General features: G+C 40.8%; 1 protein-coding gene across 6 annotated transcripts in view; it reads left to right on the top strand.

Moving 5' to 3' along the window:
- The window catches only part of SLC18B1 (solute carrier family 18 member B1), a 49,142-nt gene that overhangs the window by 20,215 nt on the left and 7,439 nt on the right, over positions 1–21,488 (top strand). For all 6 annotated transcript variants that reach the window (XM_060283867.1, XM_060283864.1, XM_030853416.2 and 3 more), the window contains 8 exons: positions 310–449; positions 7,679–7,774; positions 8,094–8,167; positions 8,890–9,037; positions 11,165–11,321; positions 15,271–15,407; positions 18,529–18,630; positions 19,938–20,029. In XM_060283867.1, the coding sequence (XP_060139850.1) occupies positions 408–449; positions 7,679–7,774; positions 8,094–8,167; positions 8,890–9,037; positions 11,165–11,321; positions 15,271–15,407; positions 18,529–18,630; positions 19,938–20,029 (848 nt within the window). In that variant the 5' untranslated portion in view covers positions 310–407. The remainder of the gene's footprint in view (positions 1–309; positions 450–7,678; positions 7,775–8,093; positions 8,168–8,889; positions 9,038–11,164; positions 11,322–15,270; positions 15,408–18,528; positions 18,631–19,937; positions 20,030–21,488) is intronic.

Genomic DNA, 21,488 nt, shown 5'->3' with positions numbered 1-21,488 from the left:
TTCTTGAAGGAATCTATTAAAGGTGAAAGAAATAGACCTTATGGTGAAGGCAAAACAAAGCAGATGGTTTGATAAATTGTGCACTGAAATCCTAATAGGGAACAGTATGTAAATGAAAGTGATATATTTTGAAAATTGCAGTGATATACAGGGATTATGTTACATTTGATCAAATGTGCTGTATTCAAAATAGCCCTTAGCTCAGCAAATGTTATCTTGAGTGCATTTCTGTGCACAGAAGTGACATTTCTGTACTTTGATCAGTAGCCCCAATTACATGTCTGTAATTACAGCATGTTTGCCTTCAAGGTGATGGCCCTCCAGGAGGTGCAAGGGAGACATCCAGGCAGCTTTCAAGAGAACAGATTTTTGTACTGATATCAGCAGCTTCCATTAACTTAGGTTCCATGATGTGCTATTCTATCCTTGGACCTTTTTTCCCCAAAGAGGTAAGACATTTTTATATCCTTATGAACTATTAGTGCTTTTAAAAAGCCTTTGAAATATTTCATTTGGGGGATGTAAAAATCTGCATATGGCAAAGACGATGTATAGAACTTCAGCCAACAGAAGACTTCTTAGAGAATATTTGATACCAGAAAAAAAAAAATTCAGTAAAAATAACATCATCTTGGGAAGTAATTCACCTAAGTATAATTGACCTTCTGAGGATTACTTTGCTTACCATGTAGTCTGATTCATGTGTTTGGTTTCTGCAACTGAAAAAAAAAAAAAAAGGAAGTGCACTGAATAACTGAGATTTTAACGTTATTGCAAAAGATCTACGTGAAGACAGTGTTTCCTGGAGTTTGGGTTTATTAATATTTTGGAATTAGGAAGGCATGGTCCACTAAATGCCCTTTTCTGACTTGAATTTCATATGGAATGTAGTGGCAGTGTTTGTGCCAAGGAGGAATTCTGATTAGTATTGATTAGGTCCTTCTAATCATAGTGTTTTATGTGGTGTTAGGGTCTATGGATAATGGCACAGACTCGAATGAATAACCCCTAGAGAATCCACCTGGAATCTGGAGGTTGGTGAGGTATAGTATGGAAGGAATGGTACTGACTTGGCTGAGTGGAGATAACCTGCCCATGTGTTTTGCTTCATGCTCTTTGCCAAAGCCTCATGATGCACGGTCCCCTCCCAGTCCTCTGACTTCTTTGATAACATGTGGTCCTTCCTTCTGTGTGCTACAAAAGACGAGAAACATGGCTTCTCTGCTAAAGGAGCAGTACAGCTCTGTAGCCATAAGTGCTTTTTAGTTTTCAGTGTACTTTCCCACACATTATCCCATTTGGTTTCCATAGCAACTCCATAAGATAGGCAGAATAGCCAGAATCTCATAATGTTGCAAATGAAGAAACAGATTCCGAAGTTAAGTGACTGGCCCAGTTCAATTCCGTTTACTGAACGGGAATGGGAGGTTTAATGACTTCCCACCCTAGAGTGTGCTAGGCGTTGGATGTGTTAGGGCTGGAAAAAAGATGAGGAAAATGTCCCTCTCTCGTCTGTCCATTGGGAGTGAAAAAGTATGACAACAAAAAGTTGCAGAGGGGCTTTCCTGGTGGCGCAGTGGTTGAGAGTCCGCCTGCTGATGCAGGGGACACGGGTTCGTGCCCTGGTCCGGGAGGATCCCACGTGCTGCGGGGCGGCTGGGCCGGTGAGCCATGACCGCTGAGCCTGCGCGTCCGGAGCCTGTGCTCCGCAATGGGAGAGGCCACAACAGTGAGAGGCCCGCATACCGCAAAAAAAAAAAAAAAAAGTTGCAGAGTATTTGGATCTCCTTGAAGAGGATGTCCAAAATGTTAGGAGACTCTAGGGAAGGGAATGGTTAATTTTGCCACGGGAGAGGCTGGCTGGTGTGGAAGGGAGGGAGAGAAGGAGTAATACTGAAAGGGGCTTGGCGGAATAACCCCAAGATGAGTCAAAGAGGTGTTCTAGGTTAGAAACCCGCAGGGGATAGTCACGAGATTAGCAAAGTAAATAGCGTGTTCTTAGGGAAGCACGGACGAAGGTGGGGCTTAGGCCTGGGGTTCAGTTAGGTCCGATGGGAGCAGAGGATCTGAGAAGGCAGGTTGGTGCTCGAATGCAAGGGTCCTTCCATGCAGGCCAAAGATGTAGTCAGTAAGAAGTCATCAGAGGTGCTTGGGCAAGACAAAGTAAGTAGACTGAGTAGATATCGGTTTTGGAAAAAAATAGTGATGGATGGAGCCTGTAGAATTACGATGGAGAAGAACGGGAGTAAGTGGGCCATCAAGTTAGAAGGGTATTTCCCTGTTCAGCTGGAACTCAGCAAGGGCACCTAGTGTTAGATTCCTCTTAGTGGAGTACAGACAAAGGGAAAGGAGGCTGTTGCTGTGTGCCTTTTTTGTTTTTTCTTTCTCAAAGTTTTTGATTTAGTTTATTGCGTCCAAGAGGCAGGGGAGAGAGCATTCTAACTTTAATAGGTGTAGATTTGAAGAGTGGGCTCTTTTTCATTTTTAATAACAGCCTTAGGGTTGACAAATGCACTGTCAAAACTTGCTCTTTCTCCTTCGTATTCTGTTAACCTTCCTATTAGCTAGAGCCAACTAGGTCAAGGGAGAGCAAGGCCCTTCTTCTTTTTTTTTTTTTTTTGCGGTACACGGGCCTCTCACTGTTGTGGCCTCACCCGTTGCGGAGCACAGGCTCCGGACGCACAGGCTCAGCGGCCATGGCTCACGGGCCCAGCCACTCCACGGCATGTGGGATCTTCCCGGACCGGGGCACGAACCCATGTCCCCTGCATCGGCAGGCGGACTCTCAACCACTGCGCCACCAGGGAAGCCCAAGGCCCTTCTTCTTAATTTCTGGCACAGGATTCTTATTTCTACTCATCCTTTTTGTGGCCCCCTCCTTCTTTGGCAGAGGATTATAAGTGAACTAGAAGTTGCTTTTAATAGCTGTTCTTGCTGTCCTAATGTGAAGCAGGATCCGCATGCCAAAAGTGGTATTCAGTTACTGCTGTGGTATGTGATTCTAGGACATCCTAAGTCACCATCCTGCTTCCACAGAGAATGTGGGAACCCGTGCAAGATGGAAGCTGACATGACTGCTGGGACCATGACACAAGTAACTTTTGCAAGTCTGTGTTCTCATCTGTAAAATGGGGCCAGCTAAAAATACATCCCTTATTTAATTGTTGTTAGAAACCATATAGAACAGCGTGGCTCATAGTGAGGGTTCAATAAATGTTAGTTGCTGTGACTATTATATATTTTCTGCCAGACTCTAGAATTAAATACCTTTCAGAGCTATTAAGCAAAGAACATGGATGTGATTTGACCAATGAATGTTCTTTGTACATCTTAATTCACCCCTTTGTTGATACCTTCCCTTCAAGGTACCTGTTTTATGTTACTAGGGCTGTTGTAACAAAGTACCACAGACTGGGGACAACAGAAATTTATGGTCTCACAGCTCTGGTGGCTAGAAGTCCAAAATCAAGGTGTCATTGGCAAGGCTGGTTCCTTCTGAGGGCCGTGAGGGGAAGATCTGTCCCAGACCTCTCTCTCTGGCTTGTAGATGGCCAACTTCTCCGTGTGTCCTTTCATACCATCTTCCCTCTACACGTGTCTCTGTGAAGAAATTTCCCCTTTTTACAAAGATATGAGTAATATTGGATTAGACTCCACCCTTAACAACCTCATTTAAACTGATTACCCCTGCAAAAACTATATCTCCAAATAAGGTTACGTTCTGAGGTACTGAGAGTTAGGACATCAACATAAGAAGTTTGAGGGACACAATGAACCCCGTAACACCACCTGACCTTTGTGTAGTAGAAATGTGGACTCTGTGTTCCTGTCTACACACAGTGTAACCTTTTGCTAGGATACCAATGAAGGCATCGTTCATAGTGAGATCTCTCTTTTCTCCACACCATTATCTCGTGTGATGATTAGTAATGGAAGGGGAATGGCTAATCCTGAGTCTCATAGAATTATGGGCTGAAATCCTGCCCAAGCAGTTTCTACAATGCTCTGGGTTCAACTTCTCCACTGTCTCCCACCACCAGGCACTTAGGGACCACACTTCAGGGGTGGGGGGTGCTTCCTAGAGTGAGGGGACCTTTCCTGCCTATAGTTTAGCCATGAAAAGTAGAGTTCACCTATCTGATTTCCTGTGGTATGCTGCTTTGAGAACTGTAGGGTTTATTTAGAGACATAATAACATAAGAAGAACATTTTCTTTAAAAGACAAGGTTTGAATGATGATCATAACTTCGTATGGGAAGCAATAAAGTAAATTTTTATCTTAAAATTGTAGTTAGGGAGAAAAGGTAAAGAAATAGAATTATGGCTGTTGTCGAGGACGGATTTTAAAGGGAGTGTGTGTATGCACATGCATTTCTGTATTCAGAGTAAAGTGATTTGTGGAAGAGCTGAAGCTCTGGCAGAAGGATGAATCTAAGTCGGATCTTCTGACCATAGCTATTCACTGCTGGCTCCTGGGTACCACGCGTGATGCATAGAAGGTGCTCGGTAAATGATTCCTGACTGCCTGAGAGGACAGATGTGTGTTTCAGGCTTAGTGCTTCATGGTATGCCAAGTTGCCAATCTTATCTTTAAGAAATTAAACTCATATTTTAACCCCTTACATGGTTATAGCTAGAACCTGATCTAAGGATCTACCATAGTTCCAGGGTTTTAAAAAGGTTTTCAAACCTTTTGTCTATTCATTTGTACATCACAACTAATAGTAGCATTTGAAGTTCAAAAGAAGTAGATTTAGAATAAATACTATATCATCTGTAGCAAATTTAGGAGCTCACTGATAGAATAGGCTACAAATATTAATAGGGATCATTGATGGGCAATAAACTACTCCAAATGTTTCAGGAGAACAGAGAGAATGTCGGGAGCTGGGGGAGCTTCTTTCATCTGTGTTATTGATGTCAGGAAAGGAAACTTCATCTTCTCTGAACTGTCAGGTGGTTGAGAGTGGGTGTTAGAAACAGAACCACACTGAACAGTCTTTGGGATGACTCATGTGCCAGCTTAAGGAGCTTCCTGTTCTTGAGTTTTTTTGACCAGCAAAGTGATTTTTTAATTTATTTGCACTCAAACCTTCCTCCTGTGTGTTTCTCCTTTTTTAAAAAACTTTAATTTTATCTATTTATTATACAGCAGGTTCTTATTAGTTATCTATTTTATACATATTAGTGTATATATGTCAATCCCAATCTCACAGTTCATGCCCCCGTCCACTTTCCCCCCTTGGTGTCCATACGTTTGTTCTCTACATCTGTGTCTCTATTTCTGCCTTGCAAACTGGTTCATCTGTACCATTTTTCTAGATTCCACATATATGCATTAATATACGATATTTGTTTTTCTCTTTCTGACTTACTTCTCTCTGTATGACAGTCTCTAGGTCCATCCACATCTCTACAAATGAGCTGATTTCATCCCATTTTATGGCTTTATATATTCATCTGTCAGTGGGCATTTAGGTTGCTTTCATGACCTGGCTATTGTAAATACTGCTGCAATGAACATTGGGGTGCATGTGTGTTTTTGAACTATCGTTTTTTCTGGGTATATGCCCAGTAGTGGGATTGCTGGATCATATGATAATTCTGTTTTAGTTAAGGAACCTCCATACTGTTCTCCATAGTGGCTGAATCAATTTACATTTCCACCAACAGTGCAAGAGGGTTCCCTTTTCTCCACACCCTCTCCAGCATTTGTTGTTTGTAGATTTTCTGATGATGCCCATTCTAACTGGTGTGAGGTGATACCTCATTGTAGTTTTGATTTGCATTTTCTCTAATAATTAGTGATGTTGAGCAGCTTTTCATGTGCTTCTTGGCCATCAGTATGTCTTCTTTGGAAAAATGTCTATTTAGGTCTTCTGCCCATTTTTTTTTTTTAGAAGATGTTGGGGGTAGGAGTTTATTAATTTATTTATTTTTGCTATGTTGGGTCTTCGTTTCTATGTGAGGGCTTTCTCTAGTTGTGGCAAGCGGGGGCCACTCTTCATCGCGGTGCGCGGGCCTCTCACTATCGCGGCCTCTCTTGTTGCGGAGCACAGGCTCCAGACGCGCGGGCTCAGTCGTTGTGGCTCACGGGCCCAGTTGCTCCACGGCATGTGGGATCCTCCCAGACCAGGGCTCGAACCCGTGTCCCCTGCATTAGCAGGCAGATTCTCAACCACTGCGCCACCAGGGAAGCCCCAAGATACTTCATATAAATGGAATCATGTAGCGTTTGTTCTTCTATGACTGGCTTACTCCGCTTAGCATAATTTCCTCAAGGTTCATCCATGTTGTTGCAAATGCCAAAATTTCCTTCTTTTTGAGGCTGAATAATATTCCATTTTATGTGTATACCACATTTTCTTTATCTATTCATCAATCAATGGACATTTGTGTTGTTTCTATATCATCTTGGCTATTTCGAATAATACTGCAGTGAACATGGGAGGTGCAGATATATCTGAGACCCTGCTTTCAATTCTTCTGGATATATACTCAGAAGAGGGATTGCTGAATTATATGGTAGTTCTATTTTTAATGTTTTCAGGATCCTCCATATTGTTTTCCATAGTGGCTGCACTATTCTGCATTCCCACCAACAGTGTATAAGGTTCCAATTTCTCCACATCCTCATCAACACTTGTTATCTTTTGTTTTTTTCAATAGTTGCCATCCTAACTGGTTTGAGATGATATCTCATTATGATTTTAATCTGCATTTCCCTGACGATTAGTGGTCTTGAGCAGCTTTTCATATATCTGGTGGCCATTTGTATCTCTTTTATAGAAATGTCTGTTCACGTTCTTTGCTCATTTTTAAATCAGGTTCTTTGTGGTGGTGTTTTGGACTATTGAGTTGTAGGAGATTCTTACATATTTTGGATATTAACCCCTTATATAGAGGTGGTTTACAAATACTTTCTTCCATTCTGTAGGTTGCCTTTTCAGTCTGTTGATTGTTTCCTTTGCTGTGAAGATTTTTAGTTTGATGTAGTTCCATTTGTCTGATTTGTTTTGTTGCCTAAGATTTTGGTGTCAAATCCAAGAAATCATTGCCAAGATCGACGTCAAGAAGCCCTCACCCCCTGTTTTCTTCCAGAAGTGTAACAGTTTCAGATTATATGTTTAATTTGCTTTGAGATTATTTTGTGAGTGGTGTAAGATAGGAGTCCAATTTCATTCTTTTGCATGTGGGTATCCAGTTTTCCCAACACCATTTGTCGAAGAGAATATCTCTTCCCCATTGTGTGTCCTTGGCACACTTGTGGAAGATCAATTGACCATATTTATGTGGGTTTATTTCTGAGCTTTCTATTTTGTTCCATTGGTCTATATGTCTGTCTTTATGCCAGTAACACACTGTTTTAATTACTGTACCTTTGTAACTTATTTTTGAAATCAAAAAGTGTGATTCCTCCAGCTTTGTTCTTTTTTCTCTCAAGATCGTAAAGCTAACAATTTTTTATAGGCTCGGTGAGTGAATTACTTTCATGTCAGAGACTAGGTTTAATAGTGTCCTTTCCTTCCTCACTCTGTTTATTTTAAAATAATAATCTTTGAAATTACTCTACAGGTAAAGGTTACAAGAAGATGATGCTCTGATCTAATAGCTCCATTTTTCTATATTGGTGCTAATTTGCCTTTCAAACTTTGTTTTCTTTTCTGTTTCTTTAAAGGCTGAAAAGAAGGGAGCCAGCAATACAGTTATTGGTATGATCTTTGGATGTTATGCTTTGTTTAACTTGCTGGCATCTTTGGTATTTGGAAAATATGTAAGTATTAATTTTTTAAAATTGTGTAATGAGTTATTCTAATTTACTAGTCTAGAACTTCCACTGATACAGAAATAACCACCATTATATTTTATGAATCATGCTTCAGTTGACAGTTCCATTCTTAAAGTTGATTGATTTTTAACTTCTTCCATGTTTGTAAGCAATGCATGTTGTCATTCCATTAAAGACTTATAATGTTTTGTTAACTGTACATATCTTCCCCAAATCTTTTGTTTCCTGATACAGTGGATTTGTTTATGTCACTATAGACTTGTAGCAGTCATCAATTTACACTTTTCTTTGACATTTATTATAGCTTGTACATATTGGAGCAAAATTTATGTTTGTAGCAGGAATGTCTGTCTCAGGAGGAGTTACAGTTCTCTTTGGGTAAGTCATGTTCTGATATGTTTGGGATCTTGAAGAGATTTCATAATTTATCTTCAGTTTAAAATGTTAATGGTTTATGTAAATCAGTCAATACCATGTGACTAATGTTGAAGGGAGTTGAATGATACAGTGAATGGAATGAATGACATTGATCTTAAGAAAGGAGTCCTCTAGGGGATCACCATTAAGCCGGCTGCTGAATCTGTTCTTTAGGACTCCTGTGATCGTGAGAGACAGAAACTTAACTCCCTTTTCTGAGTCACAAAAACTTTTTGGCTTAAGCAGAAAGGTGAATTTCTTACCTAAAAAATCAGCTGAAGAACATAAGGATACAAATGTTAAGATAATGTCATCAGAAATCTTTCTCAGGTTCCTGGTTTTGCTTTCCTCTTCCTGTGTTTTTTTTATGTTTGGGGGGAGACCTAAAACTAAGAAGGCTTTCTACGTATGTTCTTATCAGAGTGGCTCTACATTTTTCAAAAGGCCTACTTAGGATTATTATTTAGGGCATCAAATATATCAGTAAAAAAGCGCAATGAGGCTGTCATTATGACTCAGATTCTTCCTACTAAAAATATAACAAAGAAACTCTTAAAAAATTTGTATTCTGAAGAGATTTATTTTAATAACTGTGGTTGAGGTACTACTGTTTTCAGTGAGTACAGTTAAAAAAAAAATCAAAATCAGTTTGGCACTTGAGAGTCATCTTATTCTTTTTTTAGTGTATTGGACCAAGTTCCAGAAGGACCCGTGTTTATTGCTATGTGTTTTCTAGTGAGAATAATTGACGCAATCAGTTTTGCTGCAGCAATAACCGCATCTTCTTCTATCCTTGCAAAGGCTTTTCCAAATAACGTGGCTACAGTAATGGTAGGTATTTTATACACTTTTCCTTTTAGTGTAGGCTAAAATATTTATTTGGCCTTTCAAGTTAAACCTGGGGCCCATTCTTCTAGACCTGCCTTTTTTCTACTTTCTGTTTTTGTTACCTTTTACCCCAATTTCTGCCTGTAGCAGCAAGCTGTCAATAAATATACCCTTAGTCTACTTAGGTGCTCTTCCTGGGCTTAGAAGCCCCTGAATGGGCAAAACCAAATGTTCTTTTTACCCCTTAAAAAATGAAAAACCCTCTCTAGTAGTATTTTGTTGTCTCTCTATAGCCTAGATTGTAGCTAGGCCGCCTGAAGCAGATTTATACTAGAGTCCTTCCTCCACTTTTCCCAGGTTCACGGAAAGGACCTTAGAGATCATTCTGAAGTCCATAACTGCTTATGTGCAGTCAGTCTGAGGAGCGCCCTCTTATTTTACCAAAAAAATCCAGAGCCTGGTAGCATCGTATTGGCGTACATTCTCATATATTGCCTCCGCGCCTCGACACCAGGTATTAGAGACATACCAGGTTCCTGTCCTAGCTCTTGGCTGCTGTCTCCCTGATCCCAACTAGCCTTTCCCATAGCTCACTCCTCTGGACCCAGACATCCCCGAAGGACTCCTGGTTTGCATCACAGAGCAGGCACCACCCTCAGAGACCTCAGGGTCTAATCAGCTCAGTACCAAGGATTCTCCCATTTACCCATATTAATACTACAGTTTGAAAGTTTTGACACTCAGGTAAACTGTTTGCTGTATAAATATAAATCTTCACACTTTTATTAAATATATGTACACATATATTTATACACCCATGTAAGTATATATATATATATGTATGTATATATATCTATATAGATTCACTTTAGGTTCTGTAGTCATTTGCCATGCAATGGTGGCCACTGTAACAGGTGTGCTCTTTACATTTCTCAAGAAGGATTCAGAAGGATGCTAATCCATTGACATGCTCTGTAAGACAAGGTTTTGTGGCTAAACATGTTTGGAGTGTGCCTTTGCTGTCCTGCAACTTAGAGATGGCCAGTTCACGTTAGAGCTAGTTGTATTTCATTTTATGTGTCAACAGTCTATTTACAACATTTTCCCATAGGATTGTGTTTTTTCTTTTCTCTAAATTTTTTTAAATGTTTATTTATTTATTTGGCTGCATTGGGTCTTCGTTGCTGCACGCAGGCTTTCTCTAGTTGCGGCGAGCAATGGCTACTGCTTGTTGTGGTACACGGGCTTCTCATTGCAGTGGCTTCTCTTGTTGCAGAGCATGGGCTCTAGGTGCGTGGGCTTCAGTAGTTGTGGCATGCGGGCTCAGTAGTTGTGGCTCGTGGCCTCAGTAGTTGTGCCGTATGGGCTTAGTTGCTCCACGGCATGTGGGATCTTCCCGGACCAGGGATCCAATCCGTGTCCCCAGCATTGGCAGGCAGATTCTTTTTTTTTTTTTTTGCGGTGCGCGGGCCTCTCACTGCTGTGGCCTCTCCCGCTGCGGAGCACAGGCTCCAGACGCGCAGGCTCAGCGGCCATGGCTTACGGGTCCAGCCACTCCACGGCACATGGGATCTTCCCGGACCGGGACACGAACCCGTGTCCCCTGCATTGGCAGGCGGACTCTCAACCACTGTGCCACCAGGGAAGCCCGGCAGGCAGATTCTTAACCACTGCACCACCAGGGAAGTTCCTCCCATAGGATTGTTGATTTTTCTCATTGATTAGTAGTTGCTCTTGTGATGCATTTGGGAAATTAGTTCTTTGTCAATATTTTTTTCCCCATTCTTCATTTGTCTTTTGATTTTTTTTTGCCATTCATAGTTTTTCATATTTTCATGTAATCAGATTTATCAGTCTTTTCTTTTGTGTCTTCTAAGTTTTTATGTCATAATTAGAAAATTTACCTCACCATAAGGATTAGAAAACAAAAAACTCTCATTTTTAATTTTTCTAGTACTTATATGATTTTAATATGTATGTTTAAATTTTTGGTCCATCTTGGGGGTGTGTGTGGTATGTGTATAAATTGTAAAGTGGATAGAATTTTTTTCAGATCCTGCCCATTAAATCTTTGTTCATTTTTCAAACAAAACATATTAACTCAATTTTCTTTCGTTTTCCCATTTGTAGGGAAGTGTTGAGTCTTTTTCTGGACTGGGTCTAGTACTAGGGCCTCCTTTGGGTGGCTTATTGTATCAATCCTTTGGCTATGAGGTGCCTTTCATTCTTCTGGGATGCATAGTTCTGCTGATGGTTCCCCTCAACATGTGTATTTTACCTAATTATGGTAAGGCCTCATATATTACTCACTTTAAGAACCTTAAATTTAAGTATTTTTATGCTTTTGTAGGAGACCAATATCTCCTCCCTCTTGCCTTTCCCTCCCATCCTTCCTATCCCACCCCTCCAGGTGGTCACAAATCACCGAGCTGATCTCCCTGTGCTATGCGGCTGCTTCCCACTAGCTATCTATTTTACGTTTGGTAGTGTATATATGTCCATGCCACTCTCTCACTTTGTCCCAGCTTCCCCTTCCCCACACCCTGTGTCCTCAAGTCCATTCTCTACGTCTGCATCTTTATTCCTGTCCTGCTCCTAGGTTCATCAGAACCATTTTTTTTTTTTTAGATTCCATATATGTGTTAGCATACAGTATTTTCTCTTTCTAACTCACTTCACTCTGTATGACAGACTCTAGGTTCATCCACCTCACTACAAATGACCCAATTTCGTTTCTTTTTATGGCCGAGTAATATTCCATTGTATATATGTACCACATCTTCTTTATCCATTCATCTGTCTATGGACACTTAGGTTGCTTCCATGACCTGGATATTGTAAATAGAGCTGCAATGAACATTGTGGTACATGACTCATTTTGAATTATGGTTTTCTCAGGGTATATGCCCAGGAGTGGGATTGCTGGGTCATATGGTAATTCTGTTTTTAGTTTTTTAAGGAACATCCATACTGTTCTCCATAGTGGCTGTATCAATTTACATTCCCATCAGTAGTGCAAGAGGATTCCCTTTTCTCCACACCCTCTCTAGCATTTGTTGTTTGTAGATTTTCTGATGATGCCTATTCTGACCGGTGTGAGGTAATTCCTCATTGTGGTTTTGATTTGCATTTCTCTAATGATTAGTGATGTTGAGCATCCTTTCATGTGTTTGTTGGCAATCTGTATATCTTCTTTGGAGAAATGTCTATTTAGGTCTTTTGCCCATTTAAAATGGTTTGGCAAACTTTCTGTTTATCTAAAGAAGGATCTTCTCTTTAGATTGAATGGAAAAATCTGGTATTTTTTTTAAATCTCAAAAATTGATAATGTTAAGGGTATAAATATTGATTTAGGGGTTCCCATTGAGTACCTTTAAATATTAATGTTTTAGGAAAGCTTATAGATAGAAGCTAGAAAATTAAATTTCCTTTTATTTTGATGATATTGGCAGAATTTTGTTCTATAGGTTCCACCTCACTCATTTAACTGCTTCTAGACCCATGAACAATGTAGCTTTAGGTTTGGGTGTCTAAGAGTCAACTTCGGTCCCTCCCTCTCTCTCATCCTTTATATCTGCTCGCCAAGTCACCTCTTCCATACTGCACTAAAGAAATATTTTTAAAACACAGTCAAGTACATGACAATCCTCTTAATAAAAATCCCTAAATCCATGAAATGAGAGCTTTATCCTGAAAGCCACTAGGAGCTGTTGTTAGGTGTCAGCAGGGGAGTCACATGAGTTGAACTATCTCCCACTTCTACTCTACCTAACTCCTACTCATCCTTCAAAACTTAATTTGTATGACCTCTTCTGGGAAGTTTTTCTGAACCTTCTCAATCAATGATCTAAATGCTAAGTCACTAGTGCCACAGTGCTCTGCATTTTTCCTGCCCCTTCACACCTGAGGGCCACACCACTTCCTCATCTCTAAGAGCAGTTTCCTGTGGCAGGCATTGTCAACCATGGAGTTCTGTCCCTCCAAGAAGAATGTATCAGAATTGGAGGAAGCAGAGAGAATACCTGAGTAGCTTGGAAAAGCTTCCCAGGTGATTTTGTCACGTGCCTCTGGAAGTAGGTATCACCATAAGTTTTCATTGCTTGGGCTTCATCAGCAGCTTAGTTAAACTCATTATGTGTTCATTTTCATGTATGTTCCTGTATGTTCTTATTGCGATAATCCCCTTTCCCACTGGATTTAGAGAAAGGGACCATTTATGCCATAATAATTTGTCTTATACCATACATCCATAATACCTTCTATATGCATAATAAATGTAATTGATTACAGTTGATCTTTTATCATTTATATTTTAAAGGTGACTAATAAACATCTGTAATATACAGTCCAAAATCCATACCCAATGAAGTCTCCCTGCTGGCACGGCCACACTGAGCCACATGGTGGTGCCTATCCCCGTTCTAAGTCAAATCTGTAGTTAAACATCCTAGGCTGGGCTCACAATTGGTTCATCATTGAATATTTGGCTAATAGTTAAGAAACTAACACCACAGTTTAACTTTATCCCTCATCTCCTGACAAAGTCCAAGTGTAGTACTTAAAATAGTTGAACCACACTTTATGCTTTTCTGGTACTTTGCTCCCTACTGGATCATTATTCACCAAGAATTTATTGAGTAATGAACTGTGGTGGGTGCTTTTGGAGAAATGAGGATATGTCAGTGCTGATTTGGCCCTCAGAGAGCTTCCTGGCCTGGCTCAGTGCACAGTCTCCTAACTCGTCCCCCTGTCTGCATTTCCCAGGAGACCACAGAGGGGTCTCTTTAAACCACAAATCTGATTCTCAGTCTTTGTTTGCAGTGTCTAGTGATTTCCCGGGCTTCTTAGCCTATTTTACAAGTGCTGCATAATCTTATCACTACATCCTTCTCCAATGTGATCTCTCTTCCCTACCCTCCAATTTCCATCCTCCACCTTTGCTTCTGCTCTTTCATTTCCTCAAACAGAATAGTTTTCCCTCACTTCTGAGTCTTGGAATGAGCCATTCCTGGATAATATGCCTGGATTATTCTTTCCTCCTTCTTTGCTTGTTCATCTCAAGCTCATCTTTTAGGCAGCAACTTAGATAGTACTACTTTTGGAAATTCTTTCCTAAACAGCTTTCCCTGTTTTTTTAAGGCAACCCTCTCATATGCTCCAATCCATACCCTCCTAGCTCCATCCTAGCTCTCTCCACACGTTACTGTATCTTCTCTGTGAGGTCAGGGTCTGGGTTTGTCTCCTTTGCCTTTGTCTGCCCAGGATTTTGCATGGTATCTGACTCAGCATAGATTTTGTTCAGTAAATTAGTTGGAAGATAGGAAAGTCATCAAACAGTAGTAAACCACGTAAAATGAAATACAGTTTAAGTGCTAAATTACATGGTGTAGATTAGAAGTGCAGTAGGAAACAGAAGTAAAATTTGTGGGGTAATTAGGGTCACAGCCAGACTTTACAGAGTGAATAGAACTTGAAAAATTAGCAGGGGAAAAAGAAGGGAGTTGTAGGATATGATTGGCGGCTTGGGAACAACCATGCCTGGTGTTTGGGACGGTGCAGAAGTTGTGTTGCTGTTGGAATGGCAGGACATGAGGTTGCTGTTCAACTGACCTTTACTGCCAAATGGAAGGTACACATGATTCAGTAGCATCTCATTCTTTTTTTTTTTTTTTTTTGGCCATACCACACGGCATGCAGGATCTTAGTTCCCTGACCAGGGATCGAACCCATGCCCCCTGCAGTGGAAGCAGGGAGTCCTAACCACTGGACTGCCAAGGAAGTCCCGAGCATCCCTTTCAATCCAGTGTTTTTTTTCACGAGCAGAAAAAAGTTCTTTTGTATTCTTTGATTAACTCAGATTCCTCCTCAGCACACACACATTGTTCCCTGATAAAGCGTCTGGCTTTTACTATGCACCAAATCAAACTTTACATATTCTCTACCCCATCTGGGAAGGCCTCACTGACTTCTAGGTTATGACCCGTAACCAAGACTGCTTCTTCTCATACTCTGATTCCAGTTGATTCTTTTTGAATTAGAGAAATTATTTTTAAGAACACTGAAATGGCCTCTAGGTTTGAATAACTCATATGCAAATTTTAGGCAAACTCAAAAGTGTGGTTATTTTGATTACTGGATAAAGGTGACCTTACCAATTTTACTTTTCAAAATAGATTGAAAGATAAAGTTAAGCAATTTTCTTTACTCTAATTTCTTTTTTTATTTTTACCCCACAGAGTCTGATCCAGGGAAACACTCATTCTGGAAACTCATCATTTTACCCAAGGTTGCCTTTATATCCTTCGTCATTACCTCACTCAGCTCAGGTTTTGGCTTCCTTGATCCTACGCTGTCCCTCTTTGTTTTGGAGAAGGTGAGTAGCCTGGTGATGCAGACCTCCCCATTGTAGCGGGTGGACATATTTGCTTGCTCTTGGGCCCTGCTTGATGGAAAATCCTAGGAGTGGCTTCAAGAAGGAGGCAGAATGAGAGCTACTCACCAAGACAGCCTGTACCTTCCCTCTGTGATGTCCCTATAACTAGGGGTCTGATTTGGTGTAAATGAAAGAAGCCTTTCATCTGGTCTCCTTTTTCCAAGGCCTTGCTCGAGTCATCATAGGTCTGGCTTGGGCAACATCCTGGCTGCTTAATAAGGATACTTTCCTCTGTTTTGATTCCAGTGAGGCATTTGGGATACTTAGTGGCTCATTTAATGTGAGGTGTCCCTTCTTTTCTAGCAGATCCCCTCTGGGTCCATTTACTTTTTAGTCTATTGCATACATATTCAAAAGACTGTGGGCTATATTAATCTGAGATGAGAGAAAGGAACCAAGAATCTCTCTCCATCTTTTTTTTTTTTCGGTATGCGGGCCTCTCACCGTTGTGGCCTCTCCCGCTGCGGAGCACAGGCTCCGGACGCGCAGGCTCAGCGGCCATGGCTCACGGGCTCAGCTGCTCCGCGGCATGTGGGGTCCTCCTGGACCGGGCCACGAACCCGTGTCCCCTGCATCGGCAGGTGGACTCTCAACCACTGCGCCACCAGGGAAGCCCTCCATCTTTTTAATGCTGAAAATTATATACTGAATTTTAAAGTTTGATGTTATAGCAATTTGTTCTTAGATATTTTTGAAAAAAGATTATTAATAAATAATGCAATAAATTACTAAGTCTGATAGTTAATTATCCTGGAGAATTAATCTATGTTTATAGAGACAGAAATCTACTAGCTGCAGTCCATACTCACTTTATTTGAGGCCCTAGAATGAAAAAAGCACTGTTACCAGAAACACAACCCCTTCAAGTCAGTAAAGACAGTTTTGGGTATTTCACAGGTAAACTTGGGGACTGTTATTTTAGTGCCGGACCCAAGTTTTAGAAAATAATATAATATCACACTTAAGAAGTAAGCATCTATGAGGTAATGCATAAGAAAAATACTTTGTATTTATGGTGACACATTCCATTCACATTATCAACAACGTGTCTCTTTTTTTTTAATATAAATTTATTTATTTATTTATTTTTGGCTGCATTGGGTTCATTGCTGCACGCGGCTTTCTCTAGTTGCAGAGAGTGGGGGCTACTCTTCATTGCGGTGCGCGGGCTTCTCATTGCGGTGGCTTCTCTTGTTGCGGAGCTCAGGCTCTGGCTGTGTGGGCTTCAGCAGTTGTGGCACATGGGCTCAGTAGTTGTGGCTCGTGGGCTCTAGAGCACAGGCTCAGTAGTTGTGGCACACAGGCTTAGTTGCTCTGCAATATGTGGGATCTTCCTGGACCAAGGCTTGAACCTGTGTCCCCTGCACTGGCAGGCACTGAACAACCAGGGAAGCCCAACAACGTGTTTCTTTAAGTCATTTTTCTGTTCTTTTAAGAAGTGTGTCCAAACAATGAAAAAAAAATTTGTAACCAATCTCTCATAAACCCAAGTTGCTCGTGTCTAACTTATTAAAAAATCCTTAGCAATGTACTTTCTGGTTTTTCTATCACATTTTTGTTCCTGTTGCCCTTCTTCTGCCTTCTTAACAGTTTTTTGTATTGGCTGTTTGCTATCCAGTCGCTCAGCCTTTTAGGGAAGGAGGGTTCCACCCTGTCTCCCCCGTTGTAAAATCAGAAAAGGACATTTCTGACTTTTGTATCTTGCTACTGTCTTTAAAGGGCTGATTTTTAGCTTGAGTTATGTCATTAAAATTATTCAAACATATACTGATGTATAAATGGATCTCATGGGCTTAATTAAGGATTAGTTAAGGAAATTAAGGAAAATGAGAACAACTCAGATAACCAAGAAAGGCATGTATATCATGTTGGTAACAGGAACAGCAGCAGAGTTATGAGGTAGCTTACTACTTTAGAAGGCTTTTAAAATGTGTCATACCATCTAATTCTTTAATTAGAAATTTATATCTCTTTGAGATGGATAGAATAGATATTCTTGTCAGTGTTTTTGACACCAGTGCACTTCAGTCTGCGGGCAGTGAGCATCACCTGGGATTTTTGTTAGAAATGCACATTCGCAGACCTCATCCCAGACTTTTTGAATCAGAAATTCTAGGGCTGGCGTCCAAGAACCTCTTATAACAAGTTCTCCGGACTTCTCTTGTGGTGCAGTGGTTAAGAATCTGCCTGCCAATGCAGGGGACACGGGTTCAAGCCCTGGTCCGGGAAGATCCCACATGTCTCGGAGCAACTAAGCCCATGCACCACAACTACTGAGCCTGTGCTCTAGAGCCTACGAGCCACAACTACTGAGCCCGTGTGCCACAACTACTGAAGCCCACACACCTTGAGCCTGTGCTCCACAACAAGAGAAGCCACCACAATGAGAAGCCCACGCACCTCAAGGAAGAGTAGCCCCCGCTCGCAGCAACTAGAGAAAGCTCGGGCACAGCAACGAAGACCCAATGCAGCCAAAAATAAATAAATAAATTTATTTTTTAAAAAACGCACAAGTTCTCTAGGTAATTTTTTGTGCATACTAACGTTTGCAAAGCACTGATTGACATGTAAAAATGCTATGATTCATAGAAGGATAATTATACTATATTTAATGTCAAATGCTACAAATCAAAAACATCCAGGACTTCTGACCTGTGGTTAGGTTTTTTCCCCTATAGAGAAAATGTAATCCGTTTATAAGAGTAAGACAGGGCTTCCCTGGTGGCGCAGTGGTTGGGAGTCCACCTGCCGATGCAGGGGACGCGGGTTCATGCCCCGGTCTAGGAGGATCCCACTTGCCGCGGAGCGGCTGGGCCCGTGAGCCATGGCCGCTGAGCCTGCGCGTCCGGGGCCTGTGCTCTGCAGCGGGGGAGGCCACAGCAGTGAGAGGCCCGCGTACCGCAAAAAAAAAAGAGTAAGACAAAAATTAGGAAGGTTGCTGACTGTTAGTAGTAGCCTCATGGCAGATAGTAAGAGCTGAAGAAATGGTAGAAGGAAAAGATAGATATTTATTGAAAAAATGACTTAACCATGTAACTTTAACACAGGATTTCTTTTACAGTTTAATTTACCAGCTGGATATGTGGGACTGGTATTCCTGGGTTTGGCACTATCCTACGCCATTTCTTCACCACTGGTGGGCCTACTCAGTGATAAAATGCCAGTATGTATGCTTTAGCGATATTTAAGAGTTACTTTTGTATGTCTAGACTGGTGGTTGTCCAACTGTACTTCCTGAACTCTAGAGGTCCACTGATTAGAATTAAAATATTCAGTTTTTAAAAAATTTTATCTTTATTGAGGTATAGTTGACAAATAAAATTGTAAGATATTTAAAGTATACATCATGGTGATTTGGTATACATACACCCTGAGAAAGGATTCCCTCCACCTGGTTAATTAACATATCCATCACCACAGTTACCTTTTTTGGGGGGGGGTGGAGAGCAGTGAGAACATTTAAGTTTTAATATATTCAATTTTTTAAGCTGATGGAGAGGTTCCAGTGTGAGGTCTCAGTATGTGCCAACCTGCCATCACCCTGAACAGGTTCACTTTTTAATTGCTTCATCTGGGAAAAGAGGAGGAGTCTTATGCTAAAACTGTTGAAAAACTCTTGGACTTTCTAAAGGAAAAAATTCCCTTGATGCAAAAAAGTGGTTTGACCTTAATAAGTAGGGCAGAGCCCCCAAAGTAGTTAGGACTTGACCAAGTTGAGAGGATAGAATTTAGTTTTTCTGTGGGAGTGAAAGGATTGGTCGTGTAAATATGCCTCAGTTATCCCATAGCCATCCTGACAGAAAATCCTTTCTAGTCTCCTTTAACTAGGTCTAAACCACTCAGTCCAGATGACTAGTATACAGAGCTAGTACTGTTAGCCAGGTCTCAAGCTTCTATGACTTTAGTGCTTATTTTTGTGTTTCCCCTCTTAATTAGATGTGGGTATATACTTATGAAGACTTATCACATGGAGATTACTTGGTAATCCAGGTGGAAAAAAACAAGTGTCTTAAACAGTGTTTGTAACTTAGTGTTAAGGCATAGCCTAATATAACTGAACAGATACCGTACCTCTATAACTGTTAGCCTGTGTTTGAGTAGTTTATAAGGAAACATTTTATTTGGAACTTTTTAATAATGTGAATTTTCTAGATAGTGCATCTACTTGGTCATTCCTTGTGGTGACTGCTTTTTAAATTGTTATATTTGGAACAGTTTATCATGTGCAAAATCTACAATACAATCCCTTTCCAAGGAATACTTGTCCTTTGCTCAACCCCTGTCTTGGGGTATATTGCACTTGCTTTTGTGTTTACCATCTACCTGTTTTCTCTTACATGTAAAATTTTGTTTTCTCCAATGTATTTGGATTTTTTAATATCATGACTTGTGTTCTTCAATGATTTCTTTATTTTCCTGAACTATGGAAGATCTTTACCTCTAAGAGTTTCTGTGGTCTTTCTTTATCAGCATCTAAGGAAATGGCTTCTCGTTTTTGGAAACTTAATCACAGCAGGGTGCTACATGCTCTTAGGACCTGCCCCATTCTTGCACATTAAGAGGTAATTTTTTTTCTTCTTTTGAATTTGTGGCAAAATAACATTAGGAATTATTTTAAAAATTTTTGGTGTAACACTGATATGCTTAGTATCTTTGAATCTTATTTAAATAATTACCAGATTTAGGACTATATTGAATTGTTTGTTTTACTGACAGTATTACTGGATGCTACCAGTGATCTAGGCAAACAGGAATGCATAAAATCTGAATCAAATGATAAAAATGCTTATTCTCCCTTTGTATTTCAATTGCACATTTGTACTTTATTTTAGTTAATTTTTTTAAAATTTATTATTTATTTTTGGCTGCGTTGGGTCTTTGTTGCTGCACGCGGGCTTTCTCTAGTTGTGGCGAGCATGGGCTACTCTCTGTTGTGGTGTGTGGGCTTCTCCTTGCGGTGGCTTCTCTTGTGGCGGAGCACAGGCTCTAGACGCACGGGCTTCAGTAGTTGTGGCACATGGGCTCAGTAGTTGTGGCTCGTGGGCTCTAGAGCTCAGCCTCAGTAGTTGTGGCGCACGGGCTTAGTTTCTCCACGTCATGTGGGATCTTCCTGGACCAGGGCTCGAATCCGTGTCCCCTGCATTGGCAGGCGGATTCTTACCCACTGCTCCACCAAGGAAGTCCTGTACTTTATTTTAAAAGTAGCATTTGTTATCTACCTTTAGCTGATAGTTCTTAGAATATACTTTTGTTTTTTCTATTCCTTCTTGCCCCTTGAGGAGGGAACTAGATCATTTTTGTTTCTGTATCATCCTTAGCATATGGTAGCTACTTAATAAAGCTTGTTTATTTTTTATTTTTTTTAACGAAGATGTTGGGGGTAGGAGTTTATTAATTAATTAATTTATTTTTGCTGTGTTGGGTCTTCGTTTCTGTGCGAGGGCTTCCTCTAGTTGTGGCAAGCGAGGGCCACTCTTTATCGCAGTGCGCGGGCCTCTCACTATCGTGGCCTCTCTTGTTGCGGAGCACAGGCTCCAGACGCACAGCCTCAGTCGTTGTGGCACACGGGCCTAGCTGCTCCACGGCATGTGGGATCTTCCCAGACCAGGGCTCGAACCCGTGTCCCCTGCATTAGTAGGCAGATTCTCAACCACTGCGCCACCAGGGAAGCTCAAGCTTGTTTATTATCATTTATTTTCTAAAATAAAATGAGCTACTTAGAGCTTTTTAGGTACCTCTGGGACAAAACATGATATGGATAAAGGAATGATTTCAGAGTCTTTCAGATTTGGGTTTGTATTTGGGCTTTGCCCCTTCCTTGGTATGTGAACTTGAGCAAATAATTTAACTTCCAAGAGCCTCAGTTTTCTTATCCACCAAAAAAGCCAATAATAGTACTGTTGAAATAATTTTCTAGGCTCAAGATAGAGTGACTGCAGCCCAGGGTGCCATGTCAGCAAACCAAAACTTAGAAAACTTTCATGTCCCTGTAAATGCTCCTCTTGACCAGAAAAGCAGCCT

The sequence above is a fragment of the Globicephala melas genome, chromosome 14 (genome assembly GCF_963455315.2).
Source record: "Globicephala melas chromosome 14, mGloMel1.2, whole genome shotgun sequence".
Lineage (NCBI taxonomy): Eukaryota > Metazoa > Chordata > Mammalia > Artiodactyla > Delphinidae > Globicephala > Globicephala melas.
The sequence above is the reverse complement of the archived record's forward strand: the minus strand, read 5'-3'. Positions and strand labels throughout refer to the sequence as shown.